General features: G+C 38.5%; 1 protein-coding gene across 1 annotated transcript in view; it reads right to left on the bottom strand.

The window, feature by feature from the left end:
- Positions 1-19,158, bottom strand: part of SPRED1 (sprouty related EVH1 domain containing 1) — a 123,598-nt gene extending 104,440 nt beyond the window's left edge. Inside the window, exon 1 of the mRNA XM_048853958.2 lies at positions 17,758-19,158. Coding sequence (XP_048709915.1) covers positions 17,758-17,789 — 32 coding nt within the window. The 5' untranslated portion in view covers positions 17,790-19,158. The remainder of the gene's footprint in view (positions 1-17,757) is intronic.
- Positions 19,159-19,583: the final 425 nt, after the last annotated feature.

Below are 19,583 nucleotides of genomic sequence, written 5' to 3' on the forward strand. Positions count from 1 at the left end.
GTTTTCATTAAACCAGCCAAAATCTCTTGGGGAGAACCTGGCCAGGGTCTTAGTTTCTTAACTAAAAATAAAACCCAAGGAAATAAGTAGTCTATTTAACAAGGAAAGAACCTTAAAAATGGCTATTCTGAAGTCATTGTACAGTAAGGTGTCCTTAACAGCAGAGAGGCTTGAAATGTAGAGACACACATTATGTGTTTTATCTTAAGAGTGGCCAACAGGCTTGGAGTTTCTGGAACCTAAAGACTAGGATTAAAAACTGGGAGGAAAAATTTAAAAAAAAATCGGAAAATGCTACTAGAAGCCCCCAAACCCACAAATCGAGGCAGAAGGTCAAAGAAAAAGGGGGGGGGGAGAGAGAGAGGGACCTGGTTTAGAGGAGAAGTGAAAGCAACAATAAAAAAATATATATACATAACAAATGGAAGAAAGGGGGAAGTTGATAGTAATAAACATAAATCAGAAGCTTGAACTTGTAGATAATTGATAAGGGAAGCAAAGAGACACAGAAGGCAAAATCTATGGTCAGCAGAATTCAAGACAATAAGAATGATTTTTTTTTAAAGTTCGTTAGGAACAAAAAGAATACTAACAATGATATTGGTCCATTACTAGATGGAAATGTTAGAATTATCACTGATAATGCAGGAAAGTCAGAAGTGTTGAATAAATATTTGTTCTGTATTTAAACAGACAGATGTAGTCATGCCACTCTTTCCATTCCACCAGTATCTCAGGACAATGTTAAACAGCAGCTACTAAGTTAGACATTTTTAAATCTGGAGGTCTAGATAACTTGCATCTAAGAGTTTTAAAAGAGCTGGCTGAGGAACTTGCTAGACCATCAATGTTGATTTTCAATAAGCTTTGGAACACAGGGGAAATTCCAAAAGGAAAAACGGGATGACCTGGATAATGACAGGCAAAAAAACTGAAAGCACTCTATTAATAAAGAATTAAAGGACAACAATATAATTAATGCCAATCCATATGGGTTTGTGGAAAACAGAACCAGAATTAATTTTTTTTAAATTTTTTAGATTTTTTGACTGATAAAGGTAACTGTGTTGATGTAATTTACTTAGACTTCTGTAAGGCATTTGCCTTGGTACTGCACAACATTCTGATTAAAAACTAGAAAGATATAAAATTAACATAGCACACATGAAGTGGACTAAAAGCTGGATAACTGAGAAGTCTCAAAATGTAATTATAAATGAGGCGTTAGCAACAAATGGATGTTATTCCCTAGTGGGGCCCTGCAGGGATTGTTGGTTTTCGGCCTTAAGCTATTTAATGACCTAGAAGAAAAGAAAAATCACTACTGATCAAGTTTACAGATGACACAAAAATTAGGAGAATAGTAAATAATAAAGAGGTCAGGGGATACAGAGCAATCTTGATCTCTTGGTAAACTGAGTGCAAAACAAACAATATGTTTTAATTAGGGCTGTCGATTAATTGCAGTTAACTCAAAAATCAATCACAATTATTCGCAGTTTTAACTGCACTGTTAAACAATAGAATAACACTTGATATTTATTAAATATTTTGTATGTTTTTCTAAATTTTCATATATTATATTCTGTGTTCTAATTGAAATCAAAGAGTATATTATTTTTATTACAAATATTTGCACTATAAAAATGATACAAGAAATGGTATTTTTTCAATTCACCTCATACAAGTACTGTAGAGCAATCTCCTAGTTGTGAAATGCAACTTACAAATGTAGATTTTTTTTTTTGGTTACATAACTGCTCAAAAAAACACTTCAGAGCCTACAAGTCCACTCAGTCCTACTTCTTGTTCAGCCAATCGGTAAGACAAACAAGTCTGTTCACATTTACAGGAGATAATGCTGCCCTCTTCTTATTTACAATGTCACTAGAAAGTGAGAACAGGCATTTGCATAGCACTTTTGCAGCCAGCTTTGCAAGGTATTTACATGCCAGATATGCTAAACATTTGTGTGTCCCTTCATGCTTCAGCCAGCATTCCAGAGGACATGCTTCCATGCTGATGATGCTCATTAAAAAAATAATGCGTTAATTAAATTTATGACTGAACTCCTGGGAGGAGAATTGTATGTCCCCTGCTCTGTTTTATCCACATTCTGCCACATATTTCATGCTATAGCAGTCTTGGATGATGACCCAGCACATATGGTTCATTTTAAGAACACTTTCACTGCAGATTTCACAAAAAGCAAATAAGGTACCATTGTGAGATTTCTAAAGGTAGATACAGCACTCAACCCAAGGTTTAGAATCTGAAGTGCCTTCCAAAATCTCAGAGGGACAAGGTGTGAAGCATACTTTCAGAAGTCTTAAAAGAGCAACACTCAGATGCAGAAACTACAGAAGACAAACCACGAAAAAATAAAATCAACCTTCTGCTGGTGGCATCTGACTCAGATGATGAAAATAATCATGCGTCGGTCCCCACTGCTTTGGACTATTATCAAGCAGAAGCCATCATCAGCATGGACACATGTCCCCTGCAATGGTGGTTGAAGCATGACGGGACATATGAATCTTTAGCGCATCTGGCATGTAAATATCTTGCGATGCCAGCTACAACAGTGCCATGAAAACACCTGTTCTCACTTTCAGGTGACGTTGTAAACAAGAAGCAGGCATTATCTCCTGCAAATGTAAACAAATTTGTTTGTCTAGCGATTGGCTGAACGAGGAGGACAGAGTGGACTTCCAGGGGCTAAAATTTTACATTGCTTTATTTTTGAATGCAGTTTTTTTGTACATAATTCTACATTTGCAAGTTCAACTTTCTTGATAAAGAGATTGCACTGCAGTACTTGTATTACGTGAATTGAAAAATACTATTTCTTTTGTTTTTTTTACAGTGCAAATACTTGCAATCCAAAATATAAAGTGAGCACTTTACACTTTATATTCTGTGCTATCATTAAAATAAATATATTTGATAAATATAGAAAACAAATATTTAAATAAATGGTATCCTATTATTGTTTAACAGTGCGATTAATCACAATTCATTTTTTAAATTGGTTGACAGCCCTAGTTTTAATATAGCAAAATGAAAACGTATACATCTAGAAATGAAGAACGTTGGCCATACTTACAGGATGGGGGACTCTATCCTGGGAAGCAATGACTGAAAAAGATTTGGGAGTAGTGGTGGATAATCAGCTTAAACATGAGCTCCTAGTGTGACGCTATGGCCAAAAAGACTAATGCAATCCTTGGTTGTATTAAACAGGGGAATCTTGAGTAGGAGAAGAGGCTCTCTTATCCTGATATTTGGTGCTGCTGTGACTGCTGCTGGAATACTGTATCTAGTTCTGGTGTCCACAATTCAAGAAAGATATTGATAAATTGGAGAAGGTTCAGAGAAGAGCCACAAAAATAAATTAAAAGATTAGAAAACATGCCTCAGTGTCTCAAGAAGCTCAATCTATTAAGCTTAACAAAGAGAAGTTTAAGGTGTGACTTCATTACAGTTTACGTATCTGCATAGAGAACAAATATTTAATAATGGGATCGCCAATCTAGCAGAGAAAGGTATAACATGATCCAGTGGCTGGAAGCTGAAGCTAAACAAATTCAGACTATAAGTAAGGCACATATTTTTAACAGAGAGTGTAATTAACCACTGGAACAATTTACCAAGGGCTGCTGTGGATTCTCTATTGCTTACACTTTTAAAATCAATATTGGATGTTTTTCTAAAATATATGCTCTAGCAATTATTTTTGGCAAGTTCTGTGGTCTATATTATACAAGGTCAGACTTGGTGACTTTGGAATCTACAAAAAATGATCAGGAGATAGAAGGGGGGGAAAAAGAGTGCAGAGAAGAACTCTTTGGGCTTGTATATATGGGAAAAGTGACCAATGTACAGAGTGTCTAGAATAAGAGTGTCCAAACAGAGAGTTAATCTTGAATAGCTACAGCACTTGAAATAAGGTAGCCCTCTACCTTATTCTGGAATAACTGCTCCATATACACAAGCTCCTGTTCAAGATATTAATTAGCAAATGAAAATGTAATAATTTTCACCTTACTTCACAGCAACTAACGTGGGTGCATTCTATCTTCGCTGCATTAGAAGGCAGACATATTAACATCAAAAACTAGAGACTGATAACTGTACACTTAATACCCCAAGAACTTAGTAAGGGGCAAGGTACATTTTAAAACAAAGGGAGGTGTATTTTTGCATTAAAGACAAACATACCCATAAAATACATACACGAGCATCTCCCTTCACACCAATGCTCTGTGCTGCTTACCTATAATACAAACTATAGGGAAACAATATATTTTAACGATGTGATGCAGTAACACTGTTCCAACTTTTTTGGCTATTGTTTTCAAACAGAAAATATCACTGCATAGAATACTGAAGTGTCTATATCAAATGGTAGAGCACGATTCCCTAATCTCTAAAATGTTTCTGCCACTTCTAGTTAGTAAGTGGCTTTTATAGTTTTGTAGCCTCAATTTTCAGTGCCCCAGGCAAGCACTTAACTGATTTGTGAAAAGCCTCCAATATCTAACATGGGCTCGTTAACATGCAGAATTATTTTCCACTGCCATAGCAACAGTGTATGAAATGTTGAGGGTGGGGGGACTGGGGGGTGGGGAGGAACAGGCTCCACAAGAGGATGTTTCAAGTTTATGATAACATAGTATTGATATCTTAGCTGTTTTAAACTAGAGAAGTTCAGGATAACATTTGTTACTAACCTACTAAAAAATTAAGTTTCCTGAAAGGTGGCACAGGTGAAGGGGAATTAAAATTCAGCCTGCTGATCTGCAGGGACTTATTTTCTAGTTAGTTATTTTGCATGCATCAAGGGCCTCATTTTTAGAAGTGTTGAACATCTGCAGCTCCCACCAGCGTATTCTGACCCCTTGGGTGCTCACCATCTCTTAAAAATCATTTCAATATGCTTTCACTGATCTCAGTAAAAAATAGAGGAAGGCCAAAGTTTTCAACTGTGTCCAACAGTTTTTAGGATCTCCTTTAAAACATCTATTGATCCGTTTTAGACATGGTGAGCACCCAGAAATCTCATTTACTTCAACTAAGGTGCTTTGTATGTTGGGGGGGGGGGGGGCAAAAAAAAATAAAAAAAGCCTGGCACTAGTTTTGTAGAGAGCCCAATAAATGAAGCACCAAATTAGTGGACACCGTAAAATACATTGGCCCTAACCCTTACCTGTAAAGTGTGCTTCTGTCAGGTGTGCACTACCAATTAGGCAGAAAGACAAAGCTCAAATGTTTATGTGATTCTCCTCATCATGCTAATGTTTTAGGAAGACTAAGAAAATAATATGACTAAAGCATATTTAAGAGTAAAAATTTTCACTCAATGAAAGAGAAAGGAATGGGTGAATATGAGAGAGACTTCCAAACTGATACATTATAACTCAGCTTCCAGGTAAGTATTAAAATATCCTTTTATGCACAGAAAAAGTACCATCAAGCCAAAGAGTTTTAAGAAGCAGCTCACAACAATCCAGGCGAGAAATATTATAGGGTATTGTACAGACTTGCCCAGGAGTAACACCACTAATATCTGAAAACTGTAGTAAACAAGAGACAATTTGATTAGTATATGAAGCAAAGAATCAGAGTAAAATTCTATCTAAATTACATACAAAAAACCATTAGGACAAGGTCAACGTTTCAAAGTACATTACTCAGGAGTTTGATAGTGTCAGAATTAAGGCTAGAAATCCTATTTCTGCCCTTTGACCATAAGCATGATAGTCTAATTATATGATCACATGCTATTTGTTCTGCTCTTGCCTCATTCTGTCCGCAGGACGAACAGTGAAGGAGGCACAGGGCTGCAAGAAGAGAAAGGATGTTTCCTTGTGTTTAAGGCATTGTACTGGAGGGTTCTATTCCTGGCTCTGCAACCCTGTCAGAAGTCTTCCTGCTTACACACTTAGGTTAAAAAAGCAAATGCTGGCATTTTCAAACTTTTGAGTGCTTGACTTTGCAATATTAATGTTCTTTGGGCATGTTTTTGTATGCCATTTGCAAGTGTTTTTAAAGACCCAACTGAAAACACAATAATGCCATAATGTGGAATCACAGTAACTGCCTACATGGGCTGGAGCCCAGGAACTTTAAAAGCCACAGCACAGACCTCCAACAAGTGACCTACATGAGTACCTTGTAACAGAAGTGGCAGTTATCCTCTGGACACCAAAAAGGGAGTTAGGACACACTTTGCCATTGCCTTACAAGTATTTGATAGACAGAGGAATGAAGGGAATTGGGAATTTTGGATTTATTTCTGCGGGGGGGCGAAGAACAGCATTGCCAAACAAATAGCTTAATCATATTCATTCTCAAAGAAGTATGATTAAGTATTGGATAAATCCTACTGGAGACCTGGGACCAGATTCTAATCCCTGCTCCTACCCCTTTATAACATTCCAGATGTGTAAGAAGCTATAAGGGGAGAAGAGGGGCCCACAGAAAGAATCCCACAGCATAGAGCTGGCATGCATACCACTATGCTGCTCCTCCATTGTGGCCTCAACATAGTAGTTTACTGGGAGAAGGAGTGGAAGCACCAGAACATGGAGCACTTCAGTAATTCTGGACTGCAGACAAGCCCACAGGCAGCCAGATAAAGATGCCATAAATTAGAGCAACCTGAGTGCTCCCCTTCCCCACTGCCCTTTTTATCTACTGCCTTCCTGAATGTCAATGGCATGGCAGAAGCCATTCCTGCTGCCATTCAGGACCCGCCACTTCACAAAAATAGGGCTGTGCTTTTCTAGAGTTGGAATCACAGGCAGCATATCATGTTGTGAGCCACACCTTATTGATTCTGTTTTAGCCTTTTAAAAATAGGACACATCAGTTTTAAAAATTATCTTAAACTTTTGTGGCTATATTACTAAGAAGGATATAAATCAGTAAGATAATTTTACAAATCCAATTTACTCTTCACTGTGCTTCTTGTTTACTCTCTGCATTAGTCTCAGCTCCTGAAAAAAAAAAATCAAATAAGTCAATTTCCTTTCTGTTCATAATCAATTTCAGCTTCAATGCCAAGGTGTCACACATTACAGGTGAATGTTTGTTTAAAATTGTTCTTTACTGAGTTTTTTTAAAATGAACAGGGAAGCATTTCTACAGGTTTAAGAGAAGCTTGTTCTTACAAAAATTAAATATGGGAAAAATGCAAGTTGACAATATTCATTTTAGTGTTTTAAATAGAGAAATATTTGGCTTTTCAAAAAATGCATATACTAATTAGGAATTTGGGGTGGAACTTTGTAAAGGGTGGTGAACACATCAGTTTTTACTTTTATGCATTTATTCTCATCTTTGAAAGTCTCCTTCATCCTCTTTCTTTAACTAAATGATATTTCAAATTCTGGTACTGTTTGTGACGTTCTTCTGTGACGCACATTGGGATCGTATTATTTGGTCATTTGCGTTGCTCACTGAACTAAAGTCTGTGCTTGTCAGAGGGAAGAGAACAACTACTTACATTTCTGTGGCATCATATCACTAATCGCTTTATTCAAATGTTACGTTGTCAGAAGCAATACATTCTTACAGAAGAGGCACTAAAATGACAACACATGGACTTTTTCCCTTTCAAGTTAACACAAAGATCATGAGATGAAACAATATAGTTGTAATGTCTACTTGGGTTAAACTCTAATACTATTTTAAAGTAAATCTTCAAAAGCAAGCACATCTGAGATAAACATGTGTGGCACAAAAAGTGTTCTGTCAATATTAGGAAGCAGGATACAGTTAAGACATCTGTGGCTTTTGGTCTATCTGCCTGTAAGGGAATTAGGTCCCAACCTACTGAGTTTAAGTGCAGCTTTTTCAAGCTTGCTATACACTTATTTAATCTATTTTTAATGAATCTGTGGTGGCACTATGAACCAGTGGAATAGAAGCTTTTAATGTTCATGTGTTCTTTTCTATTTCCGCACGACTGACAGAATCTATAAATACAATGATCATGATTTACTACTTTGGGAATGACTTTTTTCTTCTTCTCCTACTTTACTTGGATTGAGTTGGGATTTTATTCAGCACTGCAATCATATGCAGGAAACCACTCACTACTGAACTAAAGGTGCTTTTCATAGTGAACTGCAGTGTTTAGAACTTAAATGCATTTTCCCCCCTTCAAGGACATACTTGAAGAAATTGATATTAATTCTGTCTACCTTAAAGGAGGCCAAGAGTAGAAATAAAATAGTATTCAAGCCACCATTTTTATAGCTGATAAACTGAAATAATAGACCAACAATATGGGATCTGGGGGTCATAGTGGATCACAAGTTAAATATGAGTTAACAGTGTAACACTGTTGCAAAAAAAAAAAAGCAAACACCATTTCGGGATATAGCAGCAGGAGTGTTGTAAGAAAGACAAGAAGTAATTCTTCCGCTCTACTCTATGTTGATGAGGACTCAGCTCGAGTATTGTGTCCAGTTCTGGGAGCCACATTTCAGGAAAAACGTGGACAAATTGCAGAAAGCCCAGAGAAGAGCACCAAAAATTATTAAAGGTGTAGAAAACATGACCTATGAGGGAAGATTAAACGAACCAAATGTTTTCAGTCTGGAAAAGAGAAGACTCAGAGGGGCCAATACTTTTCAAGTACATAAAAGGCTGTTACAAGGAGAGAGAAAAATTGTTCTCCTTTAACCTCTAGGATAGGACAAGAAGAAATGGGATTAAGTTGCAGTAAAGGCGATTTAGGTTGGACGTCAGGAAAAACTTCCTGTCAGGGTAGTTAGTCATTGGAATAAATTTCCTAGGGAGGTTGTGGAATCTCCACTGTTGGAGATTTTTTAAGAGCAGGTTAGACAAACACCTGACAGGGATGGCCTAGAATCTAGATAATACTTAGTGCCCTGCACTCATGGTAGGACAGAGCTAGATGACCTCTCATGGTCCCTTACAGTCTTACGATTATGAGAATGGTAGGTAAGGATTAGATGAATTCAAGACCAAAAAATGTCGTCTTGGTCTCTACATTGATAAAATGTGTCCAAAGCCCTCCCTAGATCTAGAGGTTGGTCTTTATTACAGATCCTTCTTGATAAAGACATGTACCATATTCATGTTCCCAGTGGCACATATGAACAAAAGCCACTGGGAGATATGGGCCAGCAATTTTTTATGGGCCACCAACTGCTTCTTCTTAAGCTAATGTCAAGTCAAAAACTTGTTCTCTTCTTATCCAATACTGGATACATGAAAAGGAGAACCAAGGTGATCCATATTTTCCCGTGCTACTCTTATGCAGGATAGCTGTTTTTATAAATAAGCTATTCCACCTATTCTTCTCAGTTGCTTGATAAGTAAGCTTTTCTAGTACACTGTGCTAAAGGTTTCTTTATTTCCTCAGAAAAGGGATCTGGGCATCACTGCAAACAGATCAGTGATGACTTCTGCTCCGTGTGAGGCACTGGTAAAAAAAAAAACCCACAAACAAAATGTTAAGCAGCATGAAGAATGGGATTGTGAATACTACAATTAAAATGCTTTTTTCTAAATCAGTGGTGGGTCTCATCTGCAATACTGGGTATATTACTCATCATCCCATTTCAAACAGGATACAACAGAACTAGAGTGGGTTTCAGTAAAGAGCAGCATGACTCAAGGATATGGAAACACTTCATATGAAGCAAGGATGAAATGTTGGGACTGTTTATCTTGGAAAAGGAGATGATTAAGAGAGGACAAGATAAAAGTATGTAAAATAAAGAATGGCATAAAGAAAGTGAATCAGGAACTTCTGTTCTCCCTGTCTCATAACACAAGAACAAGGGGACATCCAAAGAAATTAATAGGTGGGAAATTCAAATGCAATTCAAGGAATTGCCAAGGAAATCATTGCCACAGGAAGTTGAGGCCAAGAACTAAGAAGATTCAAGAAGGAATGTTAATATCAAGAATATCCAGAATTTATCATCATAATTGAAGATGAAAATTGTGTGAAAGGGATAACGTGCTTCATGGCTTAAATAAATTTAGAATTATGAGACGAGACCTAATATAGGGGTAGAATATTCCACAAGTACCTACTGTGGGATTTTTACACCTACCCCTAAAGCACCTTGTACTGGCCACTGTCAGAGAGAGTACTAGAACAGATGGACCTTAGCTCCAATACAATATGGCAGTTCCTGTGTTCTCTCCAGATTCCCTAAAACATACTTAACCCAGGGGGAATCTGCAGAGTATATTTGCATATTTAGGCCTGCACAAAATTTCATACTACTTTATGTGATATTTTTATGTCATTTATGTCATGTAAAACTCTATACGTACTGTAATTTCTTTCTGATTTTTTTTTGTATGCATTAAATTCATTGTCCCTTGTCTTAGAAATACAAGATCACTTCTCTGCAGGGCAGATTCATTTAAATCAAAGCAATAAAATCAACTGTAATCCTGATTTAAATCAGCAAGCAGGAAACCTTTATTTAAATAATTAATTTTAATCTTGTTTTGCAATTGTACTTTTAGTTATTTCCCCAAAGTATGGTGGATTCTCATTGGTTGGAAACCATTAAAATATACATATATGTAACTAAACATAACCTTTATGCTAAATTTGGCCTCCCCTCCACCCCCACTAACCAAGATGATAAAGGTACATAATTGTAATGCCAGTAATTACATATTTTAACTTAATTTATCCAGATTCTCAATTTTTACATTTTTATGTTAGAAAATGGTGAATTATGCATTTCTTATTTACTAGATGATTAATATTTTACTTCTGATTTGTGTTAAGCTCTATTTGAATGGAAATTCAGATTAGATTACTAATGCACAAAAACAGCATATTTTTATTAAATGTGCTGGCTACGTAAGAAAAAAGGTTTATCAAAAATGTTATATATAATGCTGATTTATTAAACAAAGGAAAAATTACTTGTAGTTAGTGAGTTGAATTGACTGTTTCTGGTCACAATGTCCTTCAAGACAGTAGAACTAGTAGACCTCATCCAATCAGGAATAGTGCCTACAGGTCAACTCGTTCCTACTTCTTGTTCAGCCAATCACTAAGACAAACAAGTCTGTTTACATTTACGGGCAATAATGCTGCCCGCTTCTTATTTACGTCACCTGAAAGTAAGAACAGGCACTGGCATAGCACTTTTGTGGCTGGCATTGCATTACATACTAGATATGCTACACATTCATATGTCCCTTCATGCTTCAGCCACCATTCCATAGGATATGTTTCCACGGTGATGACGCTCGTTAAAAAAAATAACGCATTAGATTTATGACTGAACTCCTTGGGGGAGAATTGTACATCTCCTGCTCTGTGGTTTTACCCACATTCTGCCATATATTTCATGTGATGGCAGTCTTGGATGACGTTCCAGCACATTATTCAATTTAAGAACACTTTCACTGCAGATTTGACAAAAATGTAAAGAAGGTACCAATGAGAGATTGCTAAAGATAGCTACAGCACTCGACTCACGATTTAACAATCTGAGAGGGACGAGGTGTGGAACATGTCAGAAGTCTTAAAAGAGCAACATTCGGATGCAGAAATTACAGAAACCAAACCACAAGGGAAATCAACCTTTTCTTGGTGGCATCTGACCCAGCTGATGAAGGTGAACGTGCGTCAGTATGAACTGCTTTGGACTGTTCTCAAGCAGAACTAGTTATCAGAATGGAAGCATGTCCTCTGGAACGGTGGTTGAAGCAGAGAGTTACTGCTTAGTATCATTTTTGGTACTTAACCTAAAATAGATTATAATAAATTTAGGCCTTAACATAAATGTTCAAAGTCCAATTTTAAAATAGGTTAATTTTTTAAAATAGCCTGTTAATTTAAATTTAAAAATTCATTTAAAAAAATCTATTTTTAATCCATCCTTATTCTCTGCCCTTTTTGCTTTCCGTTTCAACATTGTGATGTATTATTTTTCATCATTTCCAGCATTAACTTTTCACACTCCTATCTCTGAATTCTGTTAATCCATTTACACTGACATTGGCTCTCCCTAATGAATTCTCTCTCCATGCCCAATTCCAGATCATCACAATAAACTAGGCAGAGAAGTTCCCCATCCTGCTTTTGTAAACAGGAAAATTAGAACAATATCATATGTTGATCCATAGTGAAATTAGGATTTTTAGATTTACTTGATATTCTTTCAGATTGTTAAAATTAAATTATAAACCTTAAATCTTTAAACTCAGTGTTCACTTTCTTAAGTAAATGCATCTTCATGCACTTATACATATACATTTCAGTAGCGCAGCAGAGATGCATGGACGTAGACAGTAATTATATGCAGAACAAACAGCATATACACAAATATCTGTCAGAATGAAGAACTAATCTGCATATACCTTTACAGATGTGCAGAAAATGACTAACGGATAAACTAAAGAAGACCTGCAAACACAAATCATATACCTAACCTTTATTCATTAATAGTCCCCTCTGGGCATGATCAGGGCCAACATTAATAAATGTAATTAATTTCCAAAATACATACTGAATGTCCCCACTATTCAGTTCAACTGAATATGTAACACAAACAACAACAACAACTTTCTTTAGTTTCTCCAAATAATGCCACTGGCTCCAGCTCTACTATGACATCCCAGAATAATTTTTTCTGTGATATCACAACAATCAAGGAATGCTGCTAAAGCTGACCCATAAGTGGTTTTTCTTGACTTCTCAAATTATTATGTAACCTGAAAGTTCATTTGCCTTCAGAGTAATAGCTGGGACATAAGGCCAAGTAAAGAGTATGAGAGAGCCAATAAAATTGGAACAAACTATGCCCCAGAAAGAAACAAGTTATAAAATGGCAATGACAACCTAATTAGTGAATCCAGAAGGGACACTATCAATTTACATTTTTAAAATCTCTCATTTTATATACATCCTACTTGTACTACAAACAAACAGACTATTAAAAGGGACAGAAATTTTAGAAATCTAATTTTTTTTTCTATTTAGAGAGTTTGTCCAAGCTGCAAAGATGCATTAAACAAAATAGAACAAAACAAAAACCCACCAATGAAAACAGACTAGTTAGTTTCATTTCCAGGATCAAGGTCTCATATTAACCTAATCATTCAATATTTTGGCTGGAAATACAAGGGGATACTTTAAAAATAAAATTAGGTTGTACAAAATCTAAAATAAATGTAAATATTTTCCTAGAACTTAAAAAGTTTAATTTTATTGCAATTTTATTTTAAACAGCTAGTCTAGTTTTTGGGGGATACATCTGACCCAACAATTTTTCCCCCCCACACTGAGTCTTCCGTGTGTATGTCTTGCAATTGGATAGCTCAGATCTGCCATGACATGACAGATTGATATACCTCTCTGAGAACACGGTCCTTTCATTGTCAAACTATGGACAGCAACATACCTCCACCATAAAAAAAAATTTTTTTATACACTTAAGAGGGGAAATATTTGACTTGACAGTTAAAGGAAATGAGAAGGCAATATGAATATAAGATCACCTTTCATCCATAAGAATCTCAGAACAATTTACAAATCAGAGCCTAAATATACAAGCCTTCAATATGCACAAATGACCCCCAAAATTGAGTTCAGAAGAAACAGTAAAGAGGGCTTGCAGAACCAGGCACCACTTCACCCAGTGAAAGGCAACCTGCAACTAATATACACAATAGGAAATAATGATAAAAAACTGCTAATAGGATGTCACTTACTTTTGGACTAATGGGTCCCAAAACAGCACTGTATTACAAAATGAGTTTAGTAATTTCATCCAAGGTTAGTGGTTATTTGTCCACATAAAAAAGTGCCACGTAGTTTTAACGGTCACATGCAATGTTTTTGTAGCCATGTTGGTCTCAGAATATTAGCGAGAGACATGGCGGGTGAAGTTGGCTTAATAAAAGATATTACCTCACCCACCTTCTCTCTCTATTTCATAGTAAATTTATTCTGTTCAACGGCGGCCCAGTGGTGGAATTAGTGGGGTGCTTCTGGTCAAGAATGGGGTACATAGAGGAAAGAGTAAAACTTTGCAAGGTGCCTGTTCACATTATGTATAGCTCAAACCAACATTATTAGCTCACGTCCAAGAGCAACATGAAAAATCTTCACTCTTCCACTATATCAAAATGACAAAAATGAATCAACATTATTTTTATTGTCCATCAGCCAAGTCAAACTGCCATGAAAACAGTCCAAGCCAGGCCCAGCACGGCCCACACAAAAAAATCTACTTGTTTACCCTTTACCACGAAGATGAAAATTAAAACAAAAACTAATCAAAAAACAAACTAATTTTCCCAACTACAAAAATACCCTGTCCATAGTAAGCAGAATTTTGTATGGCTGCCTTCTACATAGTCATTTAAAAACACAAGAAGCAGTGACACCTGATATAGCTTTTAACTTTCACGCCCTTTTATTTTACTGACATGATTTACAGTAAGATTTACAATATATTCTTAGATGAGATCAAACTCTGAACAAACACACAGTCCAATCGTTAGTCCTTCTGCATGAATGGGAGTTTTGCAAGCACAAAGACTAATGACCAAGCTTCAACCAGAGTTCTCAGTTACTTACATTGCAACAAAATGTCTTTTCAAGTACCCCTATTTGTCTTTACTTGATGAGAAATTTGTAGATGAATACATTAAGGCAATAATGTTGTTCTTTCCTCTGTTGCTATGTGAAAGACACATACAAAACAGATGAAACAGTGAAACTAAGTGCTGTCAAACCACAAAGTAAATAAACAAAATGAAAAAATTAGAAAAAATTGTTTTAAATTTTTCATTTATAGTGATCTTGAGTGTTACCTGCAACCCTTGTAGGTAAAAAAAAGCTGTTCACACAGAAAAATGATCTTTAAGTTGACAGAGCCTTGTAAATTTTTACGTTAGTCTTCTGTTTACATTCAAGTACCTAGAAAAATTAAAAATGGACCCAAACTGAAATACCATAAGCAAATTTTCACCCCTCATTTCTGATAAACTGTTGAAATCACTCAAACATCATTCTGCTGGTTTGTTAACAACAAAACTCCCCCAATCCCTCCAGAAAGCATCCCTGTCATATATTTGTTAAATATATTGTTTGGATAGTTTATCACTGTACATAAGCATTTTAACACAGCAACCCACTCAGTACTTCTAACAAGGGGTTCAGATTCAATTTGTTTTGTGGCTGGGTAACTAGAATCTAACAACTAAATGTCTCTGAATATTTGATTTTTTTTTAATTGGGATGCTCAAAATTTTATAAACACACTAATTAAAATAAAATTAATTTGTACTACAGCATCCTCTACATTGGTTCAAATTTTTTTAAAAAAGTGTTCTGCTCCTTTGATATTTAAAAAGGTCTTTTCAGCAAGAGAAAAGTGTCTATATATGAAAGTGACTATATATAAGAGAAAAATATTTCCTTTTCACTGACTTTTCAATTTTAGCGATCTGAGGAATTAGTTAACAGAAGATACAGCATTATCTAAGATGTGATTTTCAAGTCAATGTCATCTCATTAAGGTTAGACTTATTAGAAACACTAGCATCTGATATTCCTTGATATAGAAATAAATAGTAGTGTTCTACTGATAACAAAAAATAATTTGAATTGTTTATTGCTGTGGGAATTGGCAAAATGGTTAATATTTTGTCTTGAAAGCAATGCAACAAAATGCACTGGTAAATTTGGTTTTTTGGTATTTTATTTCTGATTCACTGTTCCTAAATATGAAAGGTTTCAGAGTAACAGCCGTGTTAGTCTGTATTCGCAAAAAGAAAAGGAGTACTTGTGGCACCTTAGAGACTAACCAATTTATTTGAGCATAAGCTTTCGTGAGCTACAGCTCACTTCATCGGAGCTGTAGCTCATGAAAGCTTATGCTCAAATAAATTGGTTAGTCTCTAAGGTGCCACAAGTACTCCTTTTCTTTTTCCTAAATATGAAATTACCCTAATTATCTTCTTAACACTCCTTTCCTTAATAAATTTTGAAATTTAATAAAGAAAGTGATTTCTGGATTAATGTCTCTTTGAATGCAATCTTTATTTTAAAAACAAAAAAAGAAAATCAGCAACAAAAAGTACAGGTTTCTCCAGGCTCCCTAGCAATAAGCAGTCTCTCCCCCATTGCACTCTAACATAAACTTCTTAGTCTCTCTCTTTCTATGCAGATCTAATCTGCAAGTCTGTTCAGTACAGACAGTGTACTGCACTGTGAATGGACAGCCAGGTATTTTATGAATGGAGTAGATCACGTGCTCCCAGCACCTCCCAGAGCTGATATTTCCCACATAATTCTGTCAACAAGCAATTTTTTTTTAAAAAAAATACAAGTAGACCTGGAAATCCTAACGTTCAAACTTCCTACAACAACCAGTCCGTTGACGTGCAGGAAAAGGCCTCTACAATTTGAAAGGCAGGTTTTGTTGAATGTCAACGGTGATGGTTTAATGGTTTTTTTTTTATGAATGGAGATTGTGGTATGCAAATTAGAACGATTCACAAAAAAGAAAACATGGCGACTGCTTCTGCCTCCTTACACCGATACTGAAGCAATTCACCTTCTAAACCACCTCAGTGTAATGCTTCGTGCTTTACAGACTGGAGCTCAGGATTTCTCAAAACTCTTGTTATCCAACTTTGAAAATGTAGTCAATGTTTTAAAAAGAAAAATGCTTTTCCTTAACGAGGTATATCTTAAGGAATGAAGGTTTTATTTAGAGGAATGCATGCAAATAACAATTTGCCTCCCACTGCCAATGACATTTTTGTCATATAAATTAACTCGCTATTAAAAATAATTTTTTTAAAAAGCACACGACGGTTATTTTCCATCACCAAGAGTTGTCTCTGCACTATGACGAGCCACATCACTCGTAAAACAAATTATCAGCAAATGACTAAATTGTAAATCATTATTCTGGAAAGGATTACACAGCCTGTAGCAGTCAGAGCCAACAGTAACCCTTATGCACTTTATACCCTTAAGTGTTTCTGATAACGACTGAGATCAACCCACCGCAAAATACTTTGCGCTTCTGTTTTTCAACGCCATAAGACACATTTACTAGTAGAATATTATTTCTTCCACTCCATCCAAAATGTAAGTATCACAGACTAATAGGATAAATGGGTAGGACAAATATCTAAAAACCACATGAGGCCGACTGATTATCCAAGCTAGGTACATTAAAAATGTACGAGACTTGCTTTTCCCTTAAAAAAGAAGTCACAGCAGCTCATTTAAAAACAAACCAAAAAAAGCGTTAGGGAAAGGTTTAAACTGTATTTACATTGAGTCATCCAATTAAAATTCAGCAGCAGTCTCCTGCAGGATGAAGCTCCCACACCCTAGTTTCCATGTGCAACATCTAGGAGATAAGATTTGATCCCAGGCGGCATGTGGAAGAGCGGGGTGCACTGTCAGTATGTTTGGACATTAAACCCCCACCGTTCCCCACCTTCAACACGCTACCTGGCCACTTTTTTGTCATGCTGTAATTGCACAGCACTTTCATAGAGACTGGCTCCCAGTCTTTATGAAAGAAGCTCCTCAACCACAAGAAGAGACCCTCAGGGTCTCCCTACGGGTACGGACTGATGCGCAATATACACACGGGCACAGACCATCCAAAAAGCCAGAGCAATGCAGCGTTGAAATGCCAAAACGTAAAAGCAGGGGAGCCAGGAAACGGAGGAATCCGACGAAGATTAATAATATTTGCTTACTCGTTGTTAGAAGTCGCCGTCTCTTCGCTCATTTTCTCCTCACCGCGATCCGACAGCGAGATGGAGCAGCAGCAGCACCGACGCAGCCAGGGCGCAGCAAGAACTCACCAGAAACCTCACCATTGTTAACCCCCGGATCTGCCTCCCCAAGGGGAAGCACTAGCAACGCGGCAGGGGCAAGGGCAAGTCTTTTATCCGAGAGCCGCAGGGGACTTGGCTGTCCGGCGCTGGAGCGCAGCCCCCTGCCTCAGCGATGGTGGCAGCCGCAGCCCCTCCGGTCTTCAATGGGAGCAGGCTGGCGCCGGGGGAAGAGGAAGGCTCCCAGCAGCAGTGGACTCCGCGCCGCCGTCCTCCTGCTGCAGCTCATCTCCCGCTGCAGCTCCCTTCCGTGCCCTCCGCCTCCTCGCCGAGCGGGCTCTCCCCTCGCAGCGCGCCCCGGGGCAGCGGGGAGGGGAGCAGCCGCGGCAGAAATTCCTCCGACCAGCAGCGGCCGCGATCCGGGGGGAGCGGGGGAGGAAGGAAGTGGCGGGGGCAGGTCACCCACCCCTCCCTCCGCGAGCAACAGCCCCGAGCGAGGAACAAGCCGGGCGGCCCCGGGGGGTGGGGGTGGAGCGGGGAGGCGCTGTGAGGCAGCTGGGGGGATGGGGCGGCGGGATGCGTCACGGCTGTTTGTGTGCGGAGAGGGGCAATGGGGGCAAGGAGCCAGCGGGCGTCCCGCGGCGGGGCGGAAGGGAGAAGCCCCCAGCCGGAGGCGGCGATAAGTTCAGCAGCCGCGTTCCGGCCCCAGCAGCAGCAGCAACTCCATTAGCCGCAGCCCCGCGCTCTCCTCCCACCTCCTCCTCGCAGGAAAACTGGGCGGAAGCGTTGACTTCAGGCTCCTTCCGCCGCCACAGCTTAAATCCCACTAACCACGGGAGGGGGCCGGCGGCAGAGAAAATAATCCCCTCGGGCCCCCCCGCCGCTAGAGAGGCCTGCAGCGCCTCCCCTCGCAGTGTCTCCAGGGCAAGCTAGTTTCCTGAAAGTAGTTCCTTCCCTTCCACTCACTTCCCAAGGAGTTGTCAGTGTCACACACACACTCGCAGAAGCGCGGAGGGATCTATAAAGCACTGCAAGCGACCCCCCCTCCCCCCGTGTGCAAGATCCTGTGGCTGTATGTATGTGTGCGAGGTAGAACCGAAGAGAGCTAGCAAGAGAGCTGGAGCTGCTGCCTGACTGCCTGCCAGGTCTGGGAGGGTGAGGGCCCAGAGGCTGCAGGGCTGTAACGCAACCCTTGCACAGTGTAGGCAACTCGCTTCCAGTCCTGCAAAGTTGGATCGGCCGGTGCTGTTCCCTTCCTGTACGGGCTGGAGTCGTTGGCCGGCAGGGAGGCTGCCCTGGTGCAGCACAAAGCGCGTACATGGCACAGGCTCATCTGTTACTCTGCACATAAAGTGGGCTCTGCTGCCACACTGCAAGGGGGCGGACCGGGTTAATGCACGCAGCGCTAGTGCTGAGGTTGCATTGCTGCACCACAAAACATTGCACGGTATTCATCTAGTTCTGCTGGGCTAAACTGTATTTGCTTCTATTCACGAAGGAGGGAATGGTTAATCTATAAGGAGCCTGCTCCAATGGAAAGCAGTGGGATTTTTGCCATTGAGTTCAGTGGGAACAGGATGCTGCTCCGGTTACATGCCAATAGCTGCTGCAGAACATGCTCATTGAATGCATTAATCTTGCCAATGCAAGGAATCAATATACTTTCTGTAAACCTGAGCCAATGCTTTTCTGTCCATTCAATCATTTTTTTAATGCATGGATTTGTTTCTGACAGGCTTGGAGGGGGT

This window comes from Caretta caretta, chromosome 6, assembly GCF_965140235.1.
Source record: "Caretta caretta isolate rCarCar2 chromosome 6, rCarCar1.hap1, whole genome shotgun sequence".
In the NCBI taxonomy this organism is placed as follows: Eukaryota; Metazoa; Chordata; order Testudines; family Cheloniidae; genus Caretta; species Caretta caretta.